A 25810-nucleotide genomic window follows, 5' to 3' on the forward strand; every position below is an offset into this window, starting at 1 on the left:
TATTTTAATAAAGTCTCTTCGTTTGCATGGTGAACTTATTTGTGTGACTTTGCAGCACACGGGATCTTATGAACTAATTATTACAGTATTACTAGACTGTATTAGTGGCGAGCACCTACTGCTGCAATATGTATTTTTGATTTACTAATATACTTTAAATATATTTTTAATGAGTACTAAATCAAGTTGTCCTTTATGGAAATTTATAGCAGATAGTAGGATTTTTTTAACGACAATAACAAATTTGCAAAATCTCTAAAAATATTTATCAGAACTAAATATAATCAGGCAATATGTTAGCAGATTGCTGTGTCATTTTAAAGAAGTAATGCTATTATAGGATGACCATACGTCCCCCTTTTTCGTTAAAAATTTTATGTCCCCCGAGGACGCTCTAAGTCTAAAAGGTCAAAATGTCCTCCTTTTTCAAGGAATTAAATATTTAAAATTTATTCACGACATATTCAACATTTTTTGATGGGTTAAAAAATTTAGTATGTAACCATTGATATGTCGATAAATACATTAATAAACCTCGAATACAAAATAGGTAGGAAATACTATAATTAGGTTGTTATGACAAACCTAGTGGTTTCAAGTTATTTCGTGCTCAATTCCCACTAAAAAAATCTACTAAAAAAATTGTAGCTCATTTTTACGAACAGGTTGAATGTAGGAAATAAGTGTATATAAATCGATATAGGTTCAAAACGTTTATAGTTTCACTGAGTAATACATTTGTGGCAACAAATATTCCATAAGAGCTTTGCTAAATTATCATCCGTTCTGGACAGCTTCAAAATAATGCTAAGTCATAAGGTAGACTATGTCAAATCCTGCAAAAGTCTATGAAAAAACGCTTTAATCCGCATTCGAATGCAGTTTGAAGTTTGAGAAATGACTGAGCTAACAACATTTTCGAGGTGTCGTATCATCTTGCCGATCTCAAAGTGCAATTTTTATACAACAAAAGATTATTGCTGCCAGCACCATTGGGTCACAACAATGACTATTTCCACGCTGCATATTGATATCTAAGGTTACACCACAATTATCATTTTCTATAACCATTCACAAGACTATCTTCTCTATTGTGAAGTTCTAATTGCGCTCCTAATTCAGTAATTTCAACCGTTGAATGGGGCTCAACTGGAGCTAGCACATTGGGGTTTGTTTGGCAGACACGCAAAAGTTTAGAACCACATCTCTAGGTTAAATGCATAGCCTACTTGTTTATCACGTAAAAATCGTGTTGTTCTGCGATTATCTTCACGTCATTTCATCTTGTTTTTAGCAATTTGGTGAAATTTCGATTTTAGCAGTAAATTATGTCAGTAGACCCAGTACATTATGTCGGAAAGAAAAACCTTTTTTACTCAGAAACTAAAGCAAAAATATCCATGTTTTAGATTTAGAAATAATCTAATTGATAGTGAAGCGGGATGCATTACTTGCGGCTACAGTTGCTCGTTGACAAAACAAGAATGCATTAGATTGTTGCATTGTCATCACTTTGTCTATTGTTATTTTTATTCCTAAAGAATCTAGTAGATTATAATGTGTATCTCAGGCACATGTGAAATATTGCTCTGCTAAACGAGGTGTCCTCCTTTTCGGGTTTGGAAATATGGTCACCCTATGCTATAATCTTGTCGTGAGTCGACGCAACCGCGAGTTACCATGAACACAATTAAAATAGGAAGACATTTTAAATTCTCGACGTTGTCCCAAAAAGTGGTCTCTTTTAACGGACGCGTAATTGCGGCGAATTTCCGATTTTTTTATTCGTTCAAGTTCCGTTGTGTTTGGTTTTATTGCTTCTTCACACAGAGTACGGTTGCAATAAACGCACCTTGAGTCCGCAAAGATTTTCGCCGGTGAGAAATTAGTCGCGACCAAAAAAGTTTAGGAAACGCTGCTCTAACGTTACATTCTGAAGGGAATTTTATGATCCAATCCAAGTCACAAATGATATTAAATTACCTTCCACGTATATGGCAGGAATACTGTGATAAAATTCGATGAACATGTACAGGCAGGAAGTTATTACAGAATGTCAATGCATGAGATTTCATATAGATTTCTAAATAGGAATAAATATTGCAAGTTATGTAACGTTAGGCTATGTTTTTATAAAACGTTAATCGATTTCCACGACCTTCTAGACTAGACCTCGGCTCTTTCCGTTTTATTCACTACAACAAATTAACGTCTCTAGAAGCTAGAAATCTAGAAGCCTAAATATTACACCTCCGAGTCGGTGCTCCAGAACTATGCCCACCAAGATGTCGCAAAACCTGAATCCTAACCGGTACACACATACTATGTTTAGGTTGTGCGCCATCTTGGTGCGCATACTTCAGGAGATTCTCACAAAACCACAAATACCCTCCCAAAGCTCCGATCAACCAACCCTAAAATGGGGGAATAGATGGTCATAGTCTCTAACAAAGCTCACATGCGTGAGATCATAATGAACTTTTAGATATATACGTTATGCGGAGCTCAAACGTCGTTTCAAAATTGAAACGTTTTCGAAATATAGTGTAAATCTAGTGTTTGATCTGTCAAAGTTGTACTATGGGCTTCGGTAGTTATGGTCAGGGTTGGACCATTAAGCAAAATAAGCACGTGCTTAGGGCACCAAAGGAGAGGGGCAGCACAGAAGTTTTCATAGCCAATTTCTAATGGTGCCTCAGTGTTAAATGAAAAAAAGTCGAGTTGGTCAGACGAAACAGACCTCAATATTCGCCCGGTTAAAATTAATTTTTGTTCTCGCATATCATTTTAAACCACTCCATTAATGTTTGTAGGGATGAGAATTTCCCCCAAAATAACACCCGTTTTATCAATAGCCTACTATTTCATACCGAAAGGCCGAAGTTTCAAGGGCTTAGGCCCCTTAAACGCATGATCCAGTCCTGCTTATGATGCTCGGCGCTAAAACATAACAAAATATGTATACTAGACGTCGTTACTTATCAATCTTGATCGGTAAGTATGTTGATAGGTATTTGTTTGTTTGTCTGTCTGTTAGATACACGCGATATCTCACGAAAACGAGGTTGAATCTGCTCCAAATTTTGCATGTGCATTCATCGTATATTGCTGGAATAAGCCTATTGATTTTGGATGAATTTTGTCGTATAATTAGCGAGTTATCAATTAATTAGTGAGGGGACGCGCGGTATTTAATTACTAAAACATTGCAATTGCGGGGAGACAATATTTAAATTTTTTATAAAGTTGTTTTATTATTTCGGAGGGAGGTGTCATTTTTAGACGTTAAACGGGTGATGTGGTTGTTCCAATCGTTCAAAATTTCATCTACATTGTGGAATGAATATTGTGATACAAGTCACAGTTGCATAGGATGGAGATGTCCGGACTCAGATTGCCCTTCCACACCGCGCCACTAAGACTTGTATCTACTTTACTCTGTTAACGGGAGTTTGCTTGACTTCTATAATTATACACGGGTTATATAACCAATAAAAAAAACTCTTCCGGTATACAAAAACTCTTCCGCCTGCTATTTATTTTGCTCCATTTTCTAGAAATCATATTCTCGACGTTAGCATATAAAGAATTTGCAAATTCTCAAAAACAAAGTGCAGTATATACAAATGCTACACAGAATGCCGTTGACCTATTCATTTTGAAGCTCAATTTCAAATCCTGAATTGAATGCAATGTAATATTTACCGACTATGGATCAAAATGACAATATTTTTAGATACATCGTAATTACCGTGACATGCATGATTCAATTATTTAGACACACAAATATATATAATTTCCCACATTGTCCAACTTTAACATTGGATGTAGATAGATCATCCTTTGAAAGCAACTGCAGGAGATCCATTCACACCAAGTCCCCTCACCTATAACAAAACAGGATGAAAACGTAAATGAACATCGTAAATACAAATATTCGACACCGCCCACACAATGAGAAAGATATTATATATATATATATATTGCTATGAATCAATTGAAAAACTAGTATGCATCAAACATTTTCGTAACGCCTATCCACTTACATCAAATAAACAAATTTAAATACGAGCAAGAGAATGTGATATTGCTTCGTCTAATGCTAATGCTGAAAATTACACCTGCATTACGCATTAACTTATATCTCACTCGAAAAAGGCGCCCAGAATCGCCGACTTTTTGACCCTTATTCAATTCATAATCTCCGTTTAGCGCTGAAGTTACAAATAGTTCATCGAAATTCGGTCCACCGAAGCAACAGGATGTCGTCTTCAAGGCAGTATCACTGATCTTAATCCTTTCAACTTTCTCTCCTAAGTCAAAAGGAAAATTGACATTAATAAACGTAAAAACTGGACATGCTTATAAAATCAGTTTGATTGGCGTGATTTAGGAAATCTAAGGCAACGCACATAAAGAAAATGTTCGTACTACATGTCTCCAATTTCACGAGATAGTAAATTTATGGGTTGTATATACATATTATTGGCCTATCCATCTTTTATGCCTCAAACAAAGACCTCTCTGATGATATTATGCCCCATAACCTATTAGAGTACCGTGATAAATTTATAAAACTGCACTATAATTTCCAATAATCATACAGAACTTCATTAGGGCAAATACGATAACTACTAAAGGTATTTTGGATAATGCTAACAGTAATAATCAGGTATAACTAACCTCGGGTTGTATCAATTTTAATGATAATTCCCGTAGAAAACATTGCAACCCATAAGTTACCATCGCAGTCGATGCATTGCCCATCGGGTGTACCATCTTCTGCGAGGATGAAGTCAACCACCTTCTGTTTGTTTGCGATGGAACCATCCGAGATATCGTAGTTGTAAGAAGTAACTTGGTACTGTGATAGCAAAGAGTGCATAAGTTAGGGCTATAATTGTCCGCCCACTACTTACATGTGTTTTATTTCGGTGAACAGCAATGCCTTCATACGCTCATTTGAAATAATACTGATGTTGTTCACTGGCATTATCAAATTGGTTCTATCTAATAGTCACATACCGTTAAAGAATCTATGTAGAACATTTTGGTAGCGTCTTTTGTCCAAGCTAATCCGTTTGATATATCAAGGTTTGTCATTTTTGTTGACACACTGAGATCCGTATCCAAAACATACATTTCTCCTTGTTTTGGTATAGGATGAGCTGGAATGTCTTCAAGACCCATTGTTCCTTGATAAGAAATATGTTAAAACAGAATTAGATTCCATAACTTTGTTGGGAGAGATAGTCTAGTTAGAATTATATTGCCGTGTATGACAGAATCGTCTAAATCGAGCGCATTTCCCCGGCAAACACCTAATAAATAACGACGACGATTTTGGATGATAGTATGCCAGTGTTTCCCAACCCGAGTCCGCGGTCTCAAATGAGTCCGCGGAGCGTTTGAATGAGTCCGCAACGAGCCAGAAATTCACTGCGGGTCGCAAACGTTTTTGCGAAACACAGCTATCAGCCAAATTACGATTAACGTTAGAATTTAAATGAAACATAAAAAGCAAGTTTATTTACATAACATTAATCGAGTCAATAATTACTGGTCATAGGCCTGGTCATATATTCGAAAATTCAACTATTAGAATATAAATTTACTACTCGAAAATTTGGTAACAGGTGACGCGACGTGTTACTTGCGCGTCGCTTAATCAAACGATCGGATTTCAGAACTCACTTGCGGATTTCCGACAAAAACACGAATCTGAACGCGCTTCGATAGATACCTGAATGGTGTTTCGCGAGTTCGAACAACGAGGAATAAATTTTTTTCTGATGCTAAGTGTCAATGGTGGCAACCCAAGTTTTCTAAATTAAAAAGCGGCAAAACTAAGAATAAAACGGCACCTTAGGTTTTGTCTTACGATGGTCCGCGACCGATTAAAAACGCTTTTTTAGACATGACGAATCGCAAAATTTCGGGTGCTACCGTAGTATACGTACCAGGGCATTTCCCTAAAGATTTCCTTGCTTTACTGCCTCTACATTGGTACGTACAGTACTGGAGCGTCGTAAGTGTTGTACGAACAGCTCAGAATCGCAAAATTTCGGGTGCTACCGTAGTATACGTACCAGGGCATTTCCCTAAGGATTTCCTTGCTTTACTGCCTCTACATTGGTACGTACAGTACTGGAGCGTCGTAAGTGTTGTACGAACAGCTCAGATTTGTCGAATTCACAAAAATAGGAATCAAAACAAAATATAATCAGGCACTTTACCACGCATTTTTGTGTTCACGCATTGTCATGATATTTTCTAAGTAGTATTGCTTTTATTTCGTCAACACACCCGCAGATTAAAATGATCACAATCAAATTAATAATAAAGCAAGGCGATGAATATGTATTTGTGATTTACTGATATACTTTAAAATATTTTTAATAAGTGCTAAATCAAATTGTACTTTCTGGAAATTTATAGCAGATAGTAGGATTCTTCCAACGACTAACATAACGGCGATAACAAATTCACAAGCTCGCAAAATATATGTATCCAAACTAAATATATTCGGACAATATATTCTCACATCATTATAGTCGCAGATTGCCGTGCCATTTCAAAGAAGTAATGCTTTCATCTTGTCGTAAGTCGACGCAACCGCGAGTTCCCATAAACACAATTAAATTAAAATAGAAGGGCATTTTAAATTCTCGTCGTTGCCATGGATTGATTATTGTGCGACAGAAAAGGTCATTATGCACTAAAAAATTCGGCTCTTCTAACGAACGCGTGATTGCGGCGAATTTCCGATTTTGAAATTCGTTAAAATTCTGTTGTGTTTGGTTTTATTACTTTTTCACACAGAGTACGGCTGCAATAAACGCACATTGACTCCGCAAAAGTTTTCGCCGGTGAGAAAATAGTCCGCGACCAAAAAAGGTTGGGAAACGCTGTAGTATGCAAAGAAAGAAATGTACAAACTTTAATTAAAAATATATCATTGATCACGTCGTAGTGCAGAATATTTCTTGATTTTATGAAGATATGGACTATGTATTTTTGTTATTAAATAAACAACGACGAAATTAATAAGTTCAGTAAACAATTGTTGAAATTTGATCGTCAGAAGCAAATTTACGTGATTGCTATATGATAGCTGACCTGCCCAAAACCGGCCTCTCGGATCACATTTCCCGTCGTTAAATCTACTCTTTACATTGTCGGTTGGTTGACAAATTGTTTCTGCCTTTCCTGTGCCTTCATCAACAGATAAAAATTTATTTGCTGCCGCAGCAATAAATCCACCTTTTTCTCTGGGAACAACGGCGCCGATGGTAGGTTCTGAAACAATTTTGTGAAACCATGTCGCTGATGGGTAATATAAAAGTTGACAATCGTATGAAAACAATGCCCCAAACAGGTAGGAATAGGGTTCAATGTCAAATATAAAGCAAGAACAAGTCCCCGAACACTTACATACTGATGTTATGTTCTGCAATATGTCTAGCATTTGAGTCCGGCAAGACGTAAAGTTGCGACACACCTTATACGATAGAGCTCATATTTCGAATGCCAGTTTTCTGCACTTTTTAATGCCACCTTATTAAATATTTTGAGAAACAACTTAAATTTGCAAATATACAAAGATATAAGAAGGATTTAAAGCTACAATTGTCTCATATCTGATTTAACCAAAAAATGCCCACTCTAAAATTACCACTAAATTAAGATAGTTGAAAATAATTGGGTTCGATTCGCCATTGTGTTCCCGCTAAATGCAACCATATCAATATCATCAATTTTTGATAACAAACCATTTCGTAATACAGTTTTCTCGTTATTGAAAACTATCGCGTGGTTTTGTTTGCCTTCGCTAAATATGGGATATTCGTTTACCTTCTAAAACAATAGCTTCCTGTAGTTTGCCTGTCGCGTAGTCCCATCGGTGTATTGCTGACCTGGTAATATCTACAAAAAGTAGCCTTTGCTTAATATCGTCCCAATGCGGTCCTTCTCCCAACACTGACGAATACTCTGATACAATATCCACATTGTGTGTCATGGCTAAATTAGACTATCGAATGGCTAAAATTAAACCTGTAAAAAGCAACGTAATCGGCAGACCGGAACGTACATACGTATTATTTCAGATCGAACTTGCCAACATGCATGCCCATATTTCCCAATAAAAGTGGGACATTGCCTACGTTTGACAAGCGCATTATGTTGCAGATAATTACCTTCGTTCATAAGCTAACTATTACCATGCGCCAAATAAAGTCCCTCTTCCTCAAAAACACGATTTTATTGTATTTTCACGGACATGCAAGCAGGACTCAAAGCGCGTGTTCAGACATAAAACGTCAAACAAAGCGCAACATCACAATGGTAAAGTATGCATCGGACGACTTTCATAAAAATCTAATTTTTATTGGGCACTATCTTCTTAATTCGTTATTAATCCGCTTCTAGCTATATTCGACTGCACCGTTTAATAACATACAGTGTCTGCAATAACAACTACCGTGTTGCAATAGATTCGCATCATTAGGCGCAGGTGAGGTAACTCGGTATCTCCCCATGTTTGTTTTGCAGTTAAAAATTAACGCCCATTATATGTAGCTACGAAGGTGACCGTACATTTGAACCCACGTACATTTGAACCATGTACATTTGGACCCATGTGTAAATCCGCGTGCAATAGTATGCAGGTGCAATTGACGTGGGTTCAGATGTACGTGGTTCAAATGTAATGGATCCAACTACGAATAGTATATACAAATGCTATTGTTTATGAAACACCAACCCAACAATGTGTTTTGCCTATTAATTGGATTTGGAGTTATTCTGGTCATCAGCGTTTACCATGATTTTTGTCTAGAATAGATTATAATTTCAATGATATATATATTCGGTTTGTACAAATCCGTATACACTTTCAGTCTGATCGTGAAGCTACTTTTTTCGTGTCTTAATAGTTTGGTGGCTATATTTGAACGTCATCCGCTTCTCAAAAACTTGTATACTAATATACTTCAAAATCTTTAATTTCTGAAAATTCGAACTGGATCAGGTAGAAACCCTCCTACAAATCATACTCATTTTTAGTGGTCATACCAGTGCAAACAATTCATTAATTTGCCTGGGTGCATGGAGCAGTGATGTTGGTTTCAAAAACGTTGATACACATAAAGCTTTATTGCCTCGCCTACATGTTGAAACAGTAGCGAATAAATATACCATACTTTCTAACAAAATTGGGCCATACCCAACTGCTCGTGCGTATTTCATTGGAACTTCAGGTTTTGATGGGTTAAAATAATTTTGCTTCAACAAAGAGCGATGCTCGAAATTACAGAAGTCGGAATTAGTTTTAATCGTCTTCGGCACCTTTATTTGCGGTGTTTTTCTTGGTCATAGGCATAGTAATAGTTGGTTATTGGCATAGTAAAATCGGAAACTGTAAAGTTACGGGTGGCGTCCCGCTTTGAAGTAAAAAAATAGGGCAACCCTAGTTATTGGTAATTTCACTGCGGTTCCCAAAGGGGGCGTCACTAATTTATGCTTGAACATTTATGTTGTATTTAATATAAACGTTTTGTTTAATAAATAAATGAGATGTATATGATCAATAAATTCATATTACCTTTCTACATCGTTCACTTTCTGTTACGTAGTGTCTGCCCCCATTTTCTTCGTACAAATGCGAGTTTTCCGTGATAACTTGTAGGTGAATTTTGAACGCTTTCTGCACAGTCTTTTATAAATGTGATTGAGAGGAAGCCAGAATATGGTGAGGGTCTGTTTTTGGCAAAGATCATTGTTAAAATAGCCCGAGAATATATTCTATGGCAATTGGCGTTTTATTTGTTTTAAGAGTGTGGTTGACGAATGAGCAGCATTTGGAAAAATTATCTGGATGATTCTTATAATCATAAATACTAATGTTGACACTGATAGATTATAAGGAGCGAGTACGTACGACCGGAAATAAATATATACATACATTCTCTAATTAAACGCAACGAGAATCAGTTCAATGCAGCCATCGGCTTTTGAAGCAAAACTACTTATGCAAGAGGCACTGCATTGTTTATTCAAAACTATACAAAAATATAATAGCAATGTCATATGATGTCAATGGCCTATAAACCTATCGGACGCAGTGCTGCCATAGAAATATTGCACCCACCCGGATAAAGGTGACCCACAAACGTAATCGATGGACTGGAGATATGAAAAGCAATCAGCAGTAAGTATTTACTCGCAATGTTATTATTATTTTCTATGTACCTAAACTAAGAATAAAATACGGAGACCTACATAAAAAGCAAATGCATTATGTTTAAAAAGTGAGGTCATAATAGAATTTCAATTGATGTTTTTGTGATTTGTGAGCAAAACATACCGCACTATGAATACAATTCTCGATAGTTATTGGACCAAGGACTTGGTTTATAAGAAATATAAGATGAAAGTATACAAACCAAACAAAATATAATTGTACAATATCTAAAATTAAGAGCTAAAGCTAAATAAGGCGGACTACAAATACAGCAACTTCCATTACAGTTTTAGAGATGAGCCACTATTTGCCTTATATATATCAGTTGCATTCTAATTTATAGGCAACAATAACTTAAATAAGACAGTAAAATATATGTGCATAAGAAACTATATAGCGCTTCCAAAAATAAATTAAGATTTTAACCACAACATTTGGTGAAATCGTAAGATAGAGATTGTATACGTTAAAAAGTATAATGGAATATGCATTGATCGACTATGGAGCAGATAAACAAAAAATCTATATTATGTGAATTGCTTAAAAGAAAAGCCGTAATAGTGAAGATACAATGATAATATTGGTGGTTCAGTTGATATTATAAAGTAAAATAAACCAGCTCAAAAAGTGGATACTAATAAAATATATTTGTTTCTTTCTTTTCAAAATATTACTTTCATGATTGTACCATGAGCTTTAAAGACATAGGGGTGATTGAAGAAAAGTGGTGAAAACAACAAAATTATGCATATGCATTATCGAAGTAAAACGAAGTACCCGAAACAAAAAATTGAACATGGTGAATGTAAAGAATATCATTGAAAAGCATGACTAAATTTAATAGTAAAATAAGTGGAAAAACGTATTCAAACAGAAAACAGAATTCAACAGTATTTTATTTAGTCAGATATACAATGAGACATTCATGATTAACTGCAACCTATAGCGGTTCAATAGCAATCTATTGCACATTTCCACAAGTCGGTAAGTTGAAATTAAGATAGGCATCAATGTAGCATCAATGTACAAGTGATTTGGAGGAATATTTAATTTCTTATGTCAAATTTTGTTCTAAACAAACAGCCTTTCAAGAGCTCAAGAACCAACACAAAATCCAGCACGCACTACCGAGGCAAAAACATACAGCATTGTCAAGTCAATTATGTGTGTCGCCACAGAAAGGGCTGCAAATGCTCAATGAGATGTCGGTATATTTGCCGGTCGGTAATCGGTCTATTTCAATGGATTAATTATAATTTCGATGATTTGATTATGCATCAAAATATTGTGATTTCAGATAACAAAGCGAACGAAAACAACGCAATATGGCACGTTGGCAAAGTCAACTCACAACTGGCTGTTTATTATACCAATGGGTGTGTATGCGCATGTCATATCGCCTAATTTGGGACTAGGTGTACATTTGAGACGGTTCTAATCTACACAACGCATCTATTTGTGGAAGCATTGTCACATCACTTTTTGGTATTAACCTCGGATTTACGAGACACATATGGTTAAAATTAGAAGAAAAAAATTGTAATGTGGTATGCTTAAGCACCATCTTGTAAAAAATTATTGATCAGACGCCGTTGCCATTAGCCTGAACTTTTCCTTTAGCCTTTGCGGATTTTTTCTTGCTTTTTGCTAGAGACCTACAATAAAAGTTTTGAAAATTTGATACTATTGTTAAATCTAAAACCTTTCAGATATTGGATGTACCGGGCGGCAAATCATTGAGTTATTAAGGATTTCTGGCACAGCACATTTTTTTGATAAAACTCGATAAAATGATTCTTCATCGAAGAAGGTAATCTCAAACAACTTACATTTCTTTTTTGTTAATGTCGTCAGACTCCGAATCGCTGTTTAACGTAGAATCGTCGTTGTTGTTTATAGATTGAATATTATCAGCACATTTTATATTTGTTTCATCAATGACATCAACCTTTTCCACTCTGGCAGTAATATAAAAAAAAATGGTGAAAATATTAGATATATATAACGAAGATATATATATGCAAACAAACACCGCATTAGAATAAGGCATAAATTCTTTTATAAAAATGAAATGATAACCAGTATAATCAATATAAAATAGTCCAAGAATAAAAATTCGTATTGGATAGGGTGTTTCAAAAATGTCGTGTCTCACTTGTCCCACGTGTTCCCAATATATCGTTATTATTGAGGAGCTTTCATTTCGAGGCCAAAAAAATTTTATCCGGAGAAATTTTGCATCCACGGGAATTTTGGAATTTTCGTCTGCGTTTAACTTATCAAAAATCATGCTTTGACTTTAGATGGACGCTTCATTCACCTTTGTTTCTGGATTTGGCCTAACAGTCACAGGAAAGCAGTGAAATATCATACCGTTAGAAGCAATATGACCATGATATGAGTTTAATAATAGTCAACAGATATCGAAAATTAGAATTCGCTTGCGTTATACAGTTGAGTTTGACAGTCAATGCAGTTCTAACATTTCTATATCGGATGTTTTAACTCATCTAACCGCAAAAGCGATTAAAAAAAGTTCAAACCGCTTACATCTACAAAAAATTCCAAACTGCAGAATTATATTCCACATTGTTTCTATTTGGAATATCCTTATTAGGTATTAATCAGGCGTCTGTGTGGCTGTAAAACTTTCGGGTCTTGCAGTAGACCCGAAAACTGCTCAAAATAAGTACAATGTTCATAAGTAAATTCATTTTAAAATGTCTTCGATTATGTGCGTAATGAATCACTACAGAATCTTTCTCAAAAATGTCGTGTGACACTTGTCCCTTTATCCCATTGGAACACGTGGAGCACGTGTGACACGACATTTTCGAGACACGGCATTGGATACATGTTTAAATAAAACATAACTAATAGCAATCTTTCCTAAATAATACCAAAACGCGATGTATAAATTCAAACTTACTTGGCAGATAATTTGGACAAGTCAGCTTGTGGGAGTCTGTTCTGCTCAGGCCACAACCACGGTTTCAAATTTTCATTGTGCTTCGATTTCCATGCTGGGTACCTTTTTGACGCCTTATGAATGCGATGAATGACCTGAAACAAGGCAAGGGATACATAATTTTTGTGAACATATTTGAAGAACATCTGAGATTGAAACACCAAAAATTCACTTTCAGTTAACGACGGACCTGGTAATTAGTATTCAGTGCCGTGTGAACAAGGAACATAGGAAAACTACAGGCATAGAAATGAATAGACTTCAATTTGTTATTTTCTTATAAATATCAAACGATGAGGAATCGGCTGTCGAGTGAAATTAAAACCCGCCATATGATTTCATTTCCTATTTTTAGAATATTTGAAAATATATTTCATCGAAAAGACGCATTTAGGTCTTGACATGGTCAATGTTTATTCAATATGATTCATTGAACATTTCCTGTTTGGTTTCATGAAATAACGAATCACTGAATGACAAAGACGTGAGATACTGATAAAAAACACGCGAAATTAGGCAGTCTATGTATACAGCAAATTAACTTATAATACAACTAGAACTCTAAATTTTTATCCACATACTCCTGGGTATTTGATTTAAAACCGAACCTAAAGTTAAGGCCTATGTTGTTTGAATTCTGCTCTAGTTAACCATGTGAGAGCGATTCTACTTTTTAGATCAGTCCATACAGCATTGAAATTGAGATATATTTCGTGTTTGTTTATACTCAGGAGTCAGGGGTACCATAACGTCCTTATTTCTAAGATTTGTCCTTATTTTGGCATGTGTCCCTATTTTTGTTTCATTTTAGAGGTAAAGGTTCTAATACCAGGCCCCTAGACTGGTCAATTCGAATAATTGATTTGCTAGAAATGATATTAAAACCTCATTTATTGCTACGCGCATTCATGACGTAAGTGAAAGTGAACTTAGAAGTGAGATGTAACAGATAGTTTCTAAGAATAAAGAACTGCTGGTGCAAATCCTTCCTAGTGCAAAGTATGATTAGACACGGGCCGCATTTGGTCTGTTACATTTCGTTCTTTGGTATCTTATTATTATGTTTCCCGATGTCCTTATTTTTGAGTTCATATCGATGGCAGCTCTGTTTATACTATTGATTTACTGTCCCTTTATAGCAGCAATAAACAAAATGAAATAACACGTTGTGTGAACTATTAAGATAGTGACTCAAAATCCGGAAACTACGATGATTCGATACTTGCTATACGGGGGTCATCCAACAGACAACAACATATTGTCTCTCATATGTTCGTGTCAAAATGCGCCAACATTTCAAATAAAATGACTAGAAACACTTGAAAAATACATTAACCTATGGTTCATGGACAATTGACCATACTATGATATATACGAAATATCCTATTTCAACTAAGTTAGTCTACCTGTGCATTTCAGAATTCATATTCAACAATGAAATGGAATGGCGAGTTTATTTCACAATGTTTTTTCAGTAAAGTCCTTAGTATCACATATTTGTCTAAACTATGAAAAAATATTGATACTCAATCAAAGAGGAAATTCTCCAATGTTCAAGAAGCAATGGATTCAATTAAATAACACGTAAATGACGACTATAAAACGTACCTTGCTTTATAGTTGGGGAATTTTGCGTCAAAAACGTCGATATTGAGTCATTATTAGGATATTATCATATTATTTGACCTTCATGACATAGGAAGGCAGACGCGAAGTGGTCGATTTTAGGCGTCGCAGATAGACGTGCAGTTCTTATAATTGAATGTATGTTGCAATTTTGGTCCCACATCTGATATAATCTAACAGTAAGTAATTGCCGATCATTGACGTAGACATTCGTCAATTTATATATAGTTAACGAAAAACAAGACTCCCAAAAGGGCACAGAGAAAAGAGAAAATAACGTTTTTCACATACTGACGTCCTGTTCCTCCGGAATCGACATTTGAAACCAGGTCACCAGATCAATTCTAATTATGGCATAAAGAAAATTTTTCTGAGATTACACTGTCGTTACATTAAGCCAAGTTTTCAATTAAAATCATTTATTTCATCGGGGTTCTTGTCTCAAATGACACACATGAAAATTTATCAGGTCATCAGTTAAAGCGGATAATCCGTTGAGGCGAAGAACAATTTCATGCTAAGCAAGAATTAACGTGCTTAAACAGGAATTAACGTGCTTAAACAGGAATTAGAGCTTTGGAAACTATAGAAAATACACTACGTTTTTAGCGTCCTGGCAATGCATGAACCACGCATAGACGGATTATGTTACGAGCAAGGTAACAGGGTGTGGTCTCATAAAATATTTTGAAATTGTCTTCGCCGTATAAAAACCAATATTTACATAACAGTTACTAAGAAGCGGATATATGGTGAGGTATGGAAAGAAACTATTGTTGAATGGTTAGTACATCAACCAAAACTAATAGGATTGGCTGTTAAAACTCACCTATCGATGACCTTAATAATACCCAATTATACCAAGTAATCTCACATATGTGATACTGTGATAGAAGTTAACATACAATACGCTCGATGCTTCTACTTAAATTTGAAGATAATGAACAGTATAACGAATTGTCAATGATGCATAATTCGCACCATGACCTGCGCCCAGTGAATAAATCTTACATCATTCGAAATCTCTTTGTTTCGAGTATATAAAACGGTAGTTTTCGTTTAACAACTTTGAGGTGAGTTGATTTCATGGCCCCATATTTGCTACAGATGACGAACTGTTTTGAATATACGAAAGTGTCGGGTAAAAGCCTTGCTTCGAATACGCTTTCAAAACAATTTTTTTGACAATTGTCGGTTTGATTTGCAGTACTAACAATCAGGATGATTTATAAGAAAGTAATATAATTCAAAGTTCGAAACCCATCTCTATCTCTTAGCAGGGTCAGAAGTCTGAAGAATATAAAACAACCCAAGTCTAACAACACTCTACGTTAAAATAGAACAAGTCAAATATAAATGCAATTCAAGATTCTTCGGGAGTTACGGATTTAAATTCTGTACCAAACTTGTGCCATAGATAGATTGAGCGTAGAAGGCAGACACTAATTATAAGACCTCTGTTTGGCCACATAAACATCCTCTATAAGGTCGCTAATGCTACATCTATATTGGAATGAAAGTAAATATAACCGGCTTTACTAGCAGTGTATGTAAAAGCCATTAATGTGGAACGACGTAGAAAGGAATTGTGTGAGTTCAATGTATTAAATGTAACTAAGGCGTGACGATTAGAGCGACAAATGTTTAACTTGGCAAGTCGATAACGTAAAGATGGATAATAACAGAATTGCCTTCCAACAAAAACTTAAATCACATGCTCATAAACAATTCAGGATAAAATTATTTCCAATTTTCAGAGTAATTAACTGGGAAATATCCAATGGTTCAAGATTTCTCTTCCTTTTAAATATTGAACCAAAAGTAACAAAATCTTTAATGTTTACATATTATTATCTCGGGGGTCAGACAAATGACTCAAATGTTGACAACTCATTCAAATTTTAATGATATTTGAAGGGGTAAATGATTCCAAATCATATATAATATTCTTACATTTCCAATCGGCAACAATTTGGGAAACTAGAGACAGCAAAACCTTAGGAATTCTCGAGAATATAAAACCAGACAAATTTCGTTGCCACAAAACCTCTCGGTTTCATTGGAACTGTATTATTTTTGAAAAAGAGGTATCAATACCATGTTAGAAGTTATAGGTAAAATATTGAATGATATGAGTCTGCTATTATTGCTGACGGAAAGATCTTGTTTTTATCCAATATAAGACAATATACAACTTATACGAACGTAGATGTGCTTTTGTGGCAAATTTATACCAATTTTTTTTAACAATATAAAAAGGTACCACTGTTATATTATAATTATTTTTACCTTGAAAGAGTCAAAACGTTCAGGATTTAGGAATATATTCAATTTTTAATTCCAAAAGATCTACATTACAAATCCACGTAAATTCTATATACCATCTGTGGATGCGTCTTTAAAATGAATGACTTTGAGAAGCATTATAAACGAACAGACAATAGAAACCCTAATTGGCAGATACAAAAGTGATAATGTACTCAGTTCAACGAATCATCAATCCCCTGAACGCATTAATAATTTAAAGGGAACTACCACAAGAAGTGTGATACGGATTCCACGGAGCACACTTATACAGAGTGCCACGAGGGAACACTTCCATTGTAAATTTCATATGTCACAAACTGCCAGTATTCCAGATACGCTAATGTATATAGGTTTCATACTCGACAGTATAAATTTAAAAGGTCATCCGTCCTAAATTTCTGGTCATTTTTCTTTTCACGTCTATATTTAGAACTTTGAATATTACAAATGTATTTGTAGGGTTCTGTGATATAAATTCATCCCACGGTTTTTGATATTAGCTTAAAGTAAACGTTTCTAGTGGAATTGTTCAATACAAATATTAAAAACAAATTGAATCAGTGAGGATTAGTTATACCAAAATTTCTGAAAAGGCAAATAATTTGTTATCGGCATATTTAAAAAAATCCTAGACTTAACGCTTACCGGTAATATAAGGATAGAAAAGAAGTCTGGTTTCTACTTGTAATTTGATGTCTGCGCAATGCTGGCATACTCACGAAAAACGATTGATATTAAACTAGACACATTAATAATTGCAACTGCAAGTAATACCAACAAAGATTTGACATAAACGTGCCTTGGCTTTGTTAGGAAATTCTGTTTGGACATAGTTCAAAATCGAAGGAATGTGTCATAATTTGAGTATAAATTAATTTAAGTTAATGCATGACAGCATGATATATCATGAATTTATCAAAACAAAGTTATATATTCACTATCCAGTGATGAAGTTTTTGTCTATTAAATTTGATGTTATTACATTTTTTTTTGGTTAATAATGTTCTGGTTAAATCCTACCGAAAGAATGAATTACATACATGAATACTGCTGCCTTAAAATAGCGAGGTTTTAGTAAATTTAATTATGATTTGGCAATAAAGTACATTGTAAACGACAGCATAGCATAAACAATTATTTAATATCTTATATGAGGCTTTTCACTAATGCATTGACTCACTCTGGTATCAAAAATTTGGAATCAAAGTAGAATGATGCCATGTTTAGTGGGTCTTCCACTTAACTGACCCAAAATATTAATTTAGCATGTAAATCGTGTAATGAATGATTTCAACATGTAAAATGTGAAAAAAGTAAAATGAATAATTGATTTACATTATCTTGATTAAACACTTATCATTCTCCTACAACATCTGTCATTATCAATAAAAAAGATAATACAATTTTCATGCACTTCACAGGAAAATAAATTAGACAAGGAATTGACACATATGTTCTGATAAATCGTAGCAGGTGGAAACCATTTAACATAGAAAATATATGAGATCCCACTGTATCAAAAAATATTGAACAAAACAATATTCTGCATGAAAGTAAAAAAAATTACAATTATTCATGCTTTGTATACATATGCTTACAGAGACATGTTGGTAAAATACAATATGTTCTGTAAATAAATCCATTTTTCACAAACGATATAGTGATGATCTTAGTTGAATGAATGTTCTAATTCAATAAAAATTGACTTTATGGAGCTAATAATAAAACCCCGAATTCGAATTTGATTTATTTTGTATATCTTTAGCCAATGAAGACTTACCGTACATTGTGATTGCTGATCAAAATAACAAAATTATCAAAAATTTCCAATAATGAATAAAGAATACTGAAATGTATCAAAATTATAAAACTTCTAAATTACATGTTATTTAAAAAATTAAAATAATTTTCTCACCTTAGGAGTAAAGAGTTGAGTAATTGTATTTACAACCCATTTCGGCAATGAACCTGGAAATATATGAAACCTCAGAACAAGTGGTTTCCAACCGTGGGGGTTTGTGGCCCACTAAGGAGGCCACAGAGCAGTTGGAGAGGGCAAGGCGCAAACCTGATTTTACTTTTCCTATTGTTAGAAAACTCCCCGTTCTTCCTAGTTTCATTGTTTGATAAGGTTATTTCACAGTGTGTTTTCCCTTCACTGAGCATGAATTGTTTGAACATAATGGGATTTGAAAACTACCAATCATGGTAAGACTATAAATATTACTGGAATGATAAACAGAAGGCCAGGAGTGCTACAAGCCTCCGGAAAGGGACCACAAGATATGTAAGATTAGAAACCACTGCCTTAGAACATTAACTAATTAGAATTTTCGTGAAACATCATAAATTAAGCACTACTCAACTATATATATTTTAGGACAGTTAATGTTCGCCCAACTAATTAAAGGGAAAACTTACGCTTTAGCTGAAACATCCATGAACCTAGTTAACTAGAAAGCAGTTTGATAAACATAAAAAATAATACAATGAAATTTACCTCTTGGATCAAACTGTGTAAGATATGTAAATTCAGTCTTAAATTCACCCAATGGTCGAATGAGGTAGCCCGTAACTATTGAAATCGCACGAACTATGTTACTCTTTGGTGGATGATCCTGTAATATATGAGTGATATTATCACATATTATTGTATTTATTTATACATACAAACAGGTAGAACTGAGCAAGTGAGATAAATAGAACTTCAATTATCTTCTATCAATAATTTAATATGATGTAGCCTATATTTTAGGCTAGTCATCAATTTACTCGGTTTTATACAAAATTTCCAAAACCGACTTGTATTTTGTGTATTGTTCCCTATCATCATAATTTTGTCATTTCATCTTAAATTGATTTATACAGTACTTTCATATAAAAATATTTAGGTTAAAAAAGACTAGAACTAAAATCCAACTTCGCCATAGTTTATTTAAATGAGGATTTAAATAAATGGATTTATTGTTAAACTTTATAATCTCATTGCTCATATGCTATAGATACACACAAGTGTCAAAACCTTGGTTATTGTCTAATTTTTTTTTCATCATATATATATGGATTTTTTGTTTTATCACTCATAAAATAATCTCTATATTTGATTGAATATTGTCAAAAAGATTTTGCATGAGTTTTGAAAATGATTGAAAAGTGATTATTAATATTTATCGATCTTTCCTCACCTTATGTGTGACTGATTTGTTGATCATGATATATTCTTTTGGATCCCTTATATTAGGATACGCAATCCATGAGCATAAGAAAACACAATCACGATTCTTTATCGGTGTTGGACATTTCACTGAAACAATACAAGGCTTTATTGAATATTTGAAATAAGTATGTTATGAGATGTATGATGTAGATAATAATAAAACATATTTTTGCTATTTCCTGGTGTATTGCAGAGAAGCTGTTTCACTTAGAATAACCACAGTAATGACAAAATCTATGTGACAAATAAAATGTTTGACTGTAGGTAACAAGATTGCTTACTATCCAGCAAGAGTGGCAAACAGAGTGCAGTATCCTCACTGCCAGTATGCAATATGAATTGTAAAACATAAGATTTATGTAACATGAAGTTACGATTTTCAAGGACATTATAGAAGTACTCAAATATGTATATTCATTATAATATATCATATTTTTAATTATAAATGACATATTTCGTTGTATTTTATGGCTACTGTGGGCCCATACAAATCATTATGACACAAATACATTAATAAAGCACTTGATGATTTTTTAGTCAGTACGTGACTACAGTGACTTAATGATGAAGAGGTTAATAAATGGGAAACTGAAACAAACATATTTATTGATGTATTCATTGTCATGATTCCAAATTTGTGACAAAACTTTGACACTGGTCACATCAATTAGTCACAGAATTCCCCGCGCTCCATATTTCAAATAATGAAATTGTATTTTATTGAGAAGATTTTACAATAGTTCTACAAGTGTATACCGGTAAGTGTATTTGTACAAGAAAATCATGAGACACATAATTAAACCCAATGATACAAAATTTTATGTGACAGCATACACACTTTTGGTGCAGACTTTCCATTCATAATTTGCAATTAATTCAACTAATATTTTTCCCTTTTTTTAATAAGAATGCCGAGCAGCAAGTAAGGTAATAATAATAAACTGCTGACCTAATTACAGTTGGGCTCATGCCTCATTTCCTGAAACAAATTAGTGTTAAGAGTAAATGTGAACTGGGCAAATAAGATGCGAAGGATATATAAATAACATTGTGGCTCGCGACTTCAGACAAAATTGATCAATCCGATCTCTTTGACAAAGAACATTTCAAAACCTGGGTATCAATCGATCGATTACCATTTTTCAATTACACTAAAAATATGTATCATATCAATACTTTCCTGTTATTTTATGGGAAAGGACAACGGATGCAGCTGGCTAAGCAATTACCATATGATTAATACACATCAGCATTTCATTACCTATGTCCTATACCTCAAAAAAATCAATCGAAAAAAAGGAAACAAGCGACCAAAGTCTTGGATACCTGAAATGTGTAGCAAGATCTGTCGCTGGGGGGGAAAATAGATAAACTGAAATTGAGCTCTTGGAAAGAAAAAATTTCCGAAACAAGCATATCATATAACCTGCATAGTATCCAACAGTGTTATTAACACATAACTTGCATATATCATAAATATCAATCATATCTTTATCCCATTCTCTTCGATAGTCGGTGTCATGAACAACATCAAAAACTGTACTCGCTCGAACGTCAGTGAATATTGTCTTTGCCTGAAAACAAAAACATGAATATAAAGAGTACCAATTTAGACTTTAGCTCAATCAGAGCAGGGTTTCCCAAACTGTGTTCCGAGGTCTTGTAAGTGTGCCGCAAATTTTCACAAAATTCCTGAGATTTTATCACAATAATTAACAACATGAACTTTATTATTTTGCAATCAGTAATGGGTGTACCACACATATAAGTTCATTTGGAACATAATAGGTTTCGTTTTTTGGGGTCACTCTGTATAAAGATTTTTTATTTTATATCCACCGCTAGGTGATGTAATATGCCACACCATTTCGGCATGCGAATTTTCTGTCGGTATATTACATCAGTACAACATATGCAATACAATATATCAAGTACAACAAAAAAAAATTTTCCATTTACATTTTCATGATTCTGCATATATTAATTTTCTGCGCTGAGAGAAATTAAAACCTAAAAACGATATAGACTTGTTACAATTGGCCTGCAGAATCTTGTTTTAATCTCATTTAATGCCGAAACGCATAATATTTACAGATAAGGGATTTATTAAAATTGATTTGTAATAAATGTCCCGCGACTTTATAATCTTCTTGTTAGTGTGCCGCAAGCTGAAAAGGATTGCGAACCCCTGGATTAGAGTGAACGGAGGGTGCTCCTGAAGTATGCGCACCAAGATGTTGCATAACCTGTCCTGAACCCTAACCTGGTACACAACCTGAGTTCAGGTTGTGCGCCATCTTGGTGCACATACTTCAGGAGGTCCGAACAAGAGTTTTAATACCTGTTTCGCACTGTGGTAGGACTATTTCGTCAATTTGAAAAAAATGAACCTCTTACACCATATCATGATGGAGATGAATGGCTGGCTGTATTGACTTATATTCACCAGAAAAATGTGTAAAAATTTTGCTTCTTGTAATGAATTGAAAACAATACCAGCATGGTAGGTTGTTAGCATTCAGCTTTCTGAATTCACATCACATACAAAAGTCATGATCATGAACCCCTTAAATTTATTTCTGGACTCATGAATGTATATAGATTACGGTAGTAATCTATATACAAGGGCATAGGTCATAGATAAAATGATAATTTAAAACCCACGGTGATACAGGCAATTTCACGATGAAATGAATTCTTATATAATTAACAACATTTCGTAAATGTATGCTCGTAACCTTTCAATGGTTTTCAAGTAATTATACTTACCTGACTCTATAGACATAGCTTTAAATTATGCAACTCAATAAATAATGCAAGAAGCTGAAATGAATGAACTATCGAGAATAAACTTGTCTGGCAATTATATTCCAGGAAAATCAAGTCAAAGGAAATGACTAATAGGTCCTGGAGTTCAATAATAAATGAAATTTTGGGTGTATTTGCACTGAATACTTTAATGAACATACTCTGTCTTTAAGAGATATCAATTCAAATGCTCAATTACATGAGCGGTGGAATATATATCATTATGTAATATAAAGAATATTAATGTAGGCTATATAATGGTGGTATATGTTATTAATGATTACTTTTTACCATCTTATAATCATACTCAACCCAAAGATGTCTAGCACAAATTAATATCAAAATAATGTTCAAGCCTAATAATATGAGATAGAAGATCGCTTATTTTGGTTATAATATTTAGTCTTCGCATAGAGCAAGAAAATCAAAACATATTCTCCATTATTTCTGATTAAAGGTAAATTTTGTTAAAACATATCTTAGCATTAATGCCCTCAGACTCGAAATTCAAATATTGGGTATTTGTGCATTTCCCCTTCAAACATGACCATTTTAGGATATTTTGATGAAATAATCAAAAATGTTTTCATAACACATTTGGTAAATTATTTAGTTTTGGTCATCTCTGGGTTTATACCAACTCTAACAATATGTTTAGTGTGAGTAATGCCACCAAAGATACAATAATTTCTTAGAGAATAATTTGAAACACTGTTTGGTTATTATAATATTTCCTTTGTTTACATTTGGATACCACGACAGGTGGAATGCAACATCTGCTATATTGTCAAAACATTTTTGTTTAAAATAGGTGCAAACCTTTTTAATAATATATATACATCAAAAGTGCTATGCTATACCTCTAGTCTAGACATGAAGCAATACAATATTTATATTGCAGTAGTACTATATCATGATGCATTACTTAATTAGTGATTACTGGATTATAGCAATATTTTTGAACTTTTACCAGGTTGGTCATTTGTGCACTAAATATCCCAATAACCCCATTGAGCCTTACAGAATAGCTTGGTTGCAGTTAATTTAAAACATTTACATGTGATATTATTGCAACATAAAGTGGTTCTACAACAAGCCTTTCAGTTCACCACAATAAGCACTGAAAGATAATTTTGATTAAAATACTGACTACTGGATTAGTGCAGCAGTGTTGCTAGTTTGCAGACTTACCCTCATTAACTTGATATTGGAATTTCCTTCTGGTTTTGTACAGACTCTGATTCCTTTTTTATTATAACATTCCATCCATTGATCTTCCTCTCTGCATAGTCGTTTGAATTCCTCAAAACTTTTATCATCTGCTGGCAAAACCAAATCCTCGTCATCCATCCCGACTCTACTTCTTACAGTCTTATGACTGATTTGGTAAGTTTCAAAACAGCTATTCAATTTAGCAGCTATTCAATTTAACCCTGTGCAAACTATGGAGTTTTAGGAATAATGAGAACTGTAATACGAGTATTTATCATTAAATTCACAAGTTCAAAACACATTATACATGCTGTAATAGTAACTGTATACATTTGTATATCAATGCGTGAGCTGCCATTTATACATTTCGGTGAACATGCTTCAGATTCTTGTATGTATTCTCATTCCCAAATAACAGACGAACGCATTACTAAATGAAAGGTTTTCGCGAATGAGAAGTTCTGTGAACGCGTTTTGTTCACCAGTAATGCGAACAACGGATAAAGCTCCCTGTCGATAAGTGTGGTTGCGCAATACTGTGAGCTATAACTATGACACGCATTTCGGTAATTTCCCTTTCTAGATCTAGTATTACCTCCCGTGGCAAAATAGAATGTGACAAAATTTGTCACACTCACAAAAGGAAAATGAATTCTGTTCTACTTATATAGTATACATGTCTGTATACAATAATTCCGTAAGAAAATCTTTTTCAATATTTTTGATCAACAAACATTTTACTCGATAATTTAAGAAAATCAATAGAAATGATTACTTCGGCGACGAATAATATTTGGAAAAAATAATACACTTATTCTATATATATCTATGTATGAGTACCGTTTTTTATTTTCAGTGAAAACTCTCCGTTCATCACGTTCAAGACTACTGAGACCGCAAATCAATAACAGCCTAATTTCGAACAAATTTTCGTTTCCCCAACACCCTGTCCAATATATATGGATGATAAACTGTATTACATTTAAATAGCGTGACTATCCTTAATTAGTCTCTCACGTGCGATCATCGCTTGCCACTGTAAATATGATTAATTCCTTTGCTGACGGCAATTACAGCAGATTAATCCATGAAGCAGGACGGACTTCAAATCTACGCATCTTTCAAATTGTATCCTGATATTGCGTAAAATACAAAGAATGACCGGGTAAGCGTAGTAACTTAGTTGTAACACTTTCAAGCCAATCCAAGGTCCATGTGGTCAGTAGACAAATAATTTATTTTGAAAAATAAAATCAATGTCTAAATTTTCCTCCTAAATGCTACGGGATAGTAACCGATATTGCATCAATCTATGGACAACTATATTCGGCATTTGCCATTACAATTAAAGTGGCTCTCAAATTTTATCAGAACGCATATTCAGGTTACTTTTAAAAAAATACTTAAACATTTTCAGATTCAATATCTA

At 34.0% G+C, this 25810-nt stretch overlaps 2 protein-coding genes across 2 annotated transcripts; both read right to left on the reverse strand.

Moving 5' to 3' along the window:
* Positions 1 to 3504: 3504 nt before the first annotated feature.
* On the reverse strand, positions 3505 to 8627 carry LOC120340668 (regucalcin-like). The gene is made up of 6 exons (XM_039408985.2): positions 7855 to 8627; positions 7120 to 7299; positions 5026 to 5195; positions 4684 to 4864; positions 4150 to 4313; positions 3505 to 3887 (listed from the first exon to the last, which is right to left on the reverse strand). Exons 1-6 carry the CDS (start codon positions 8018 to 8020, stop codon positions 3837 to 3839), a joined length of 912 nt encoding a protein of 303 aa, XP_039264919.2. The 5' UTR covers positions 8021 to 8627; the 3' UTR covers positions 3505 to 3836.
* A 1120-nt stretch (positions 8628 to 9747) lies between these two features.
* LOC120340667 (START domain-containing protein 10-like) lies at positions 9748 to 24589 on the reverse strand. The gene is made up of 8 exons (XM_039408984.2): positions 24361 to 24589; positions 21788 to 21935; positions 20330 to 20448; positions 19645 to 19762; positions 19060 to 19112; positions 13173 to 13306; positions 12073 to 12201; positions 9748 to 11898 (listed from the first exon to the last, which is right to left on the reverse strand). Exons 1-8 carry the CDS (start codon positions 24517 to 24519, stop codon positions 11826 to 11828), a joined length of 933 nt encoding a protein of 310 aa, XP_039264918.1. The 5' UTR covers positions 24520 to 24589; the 3' UTR covers positions 9748 to 11825.
* Positions 24590 to 25810: the final 1221 nt, after the last annotated feature.

This window comes from Styela clava, chromosome 14 (assembly GCF_964204865.1).
Source record: "Styela clava chromosome 14, kaStyClav1.hap1.2, whole genome shotgun sequence".
Classification (NCBI taxonomy): Eukaryota; Metazoa; Chordata; class Ascidiacea; order Stolidobranchia; family Styelidae; genus Styela; species Styela clava.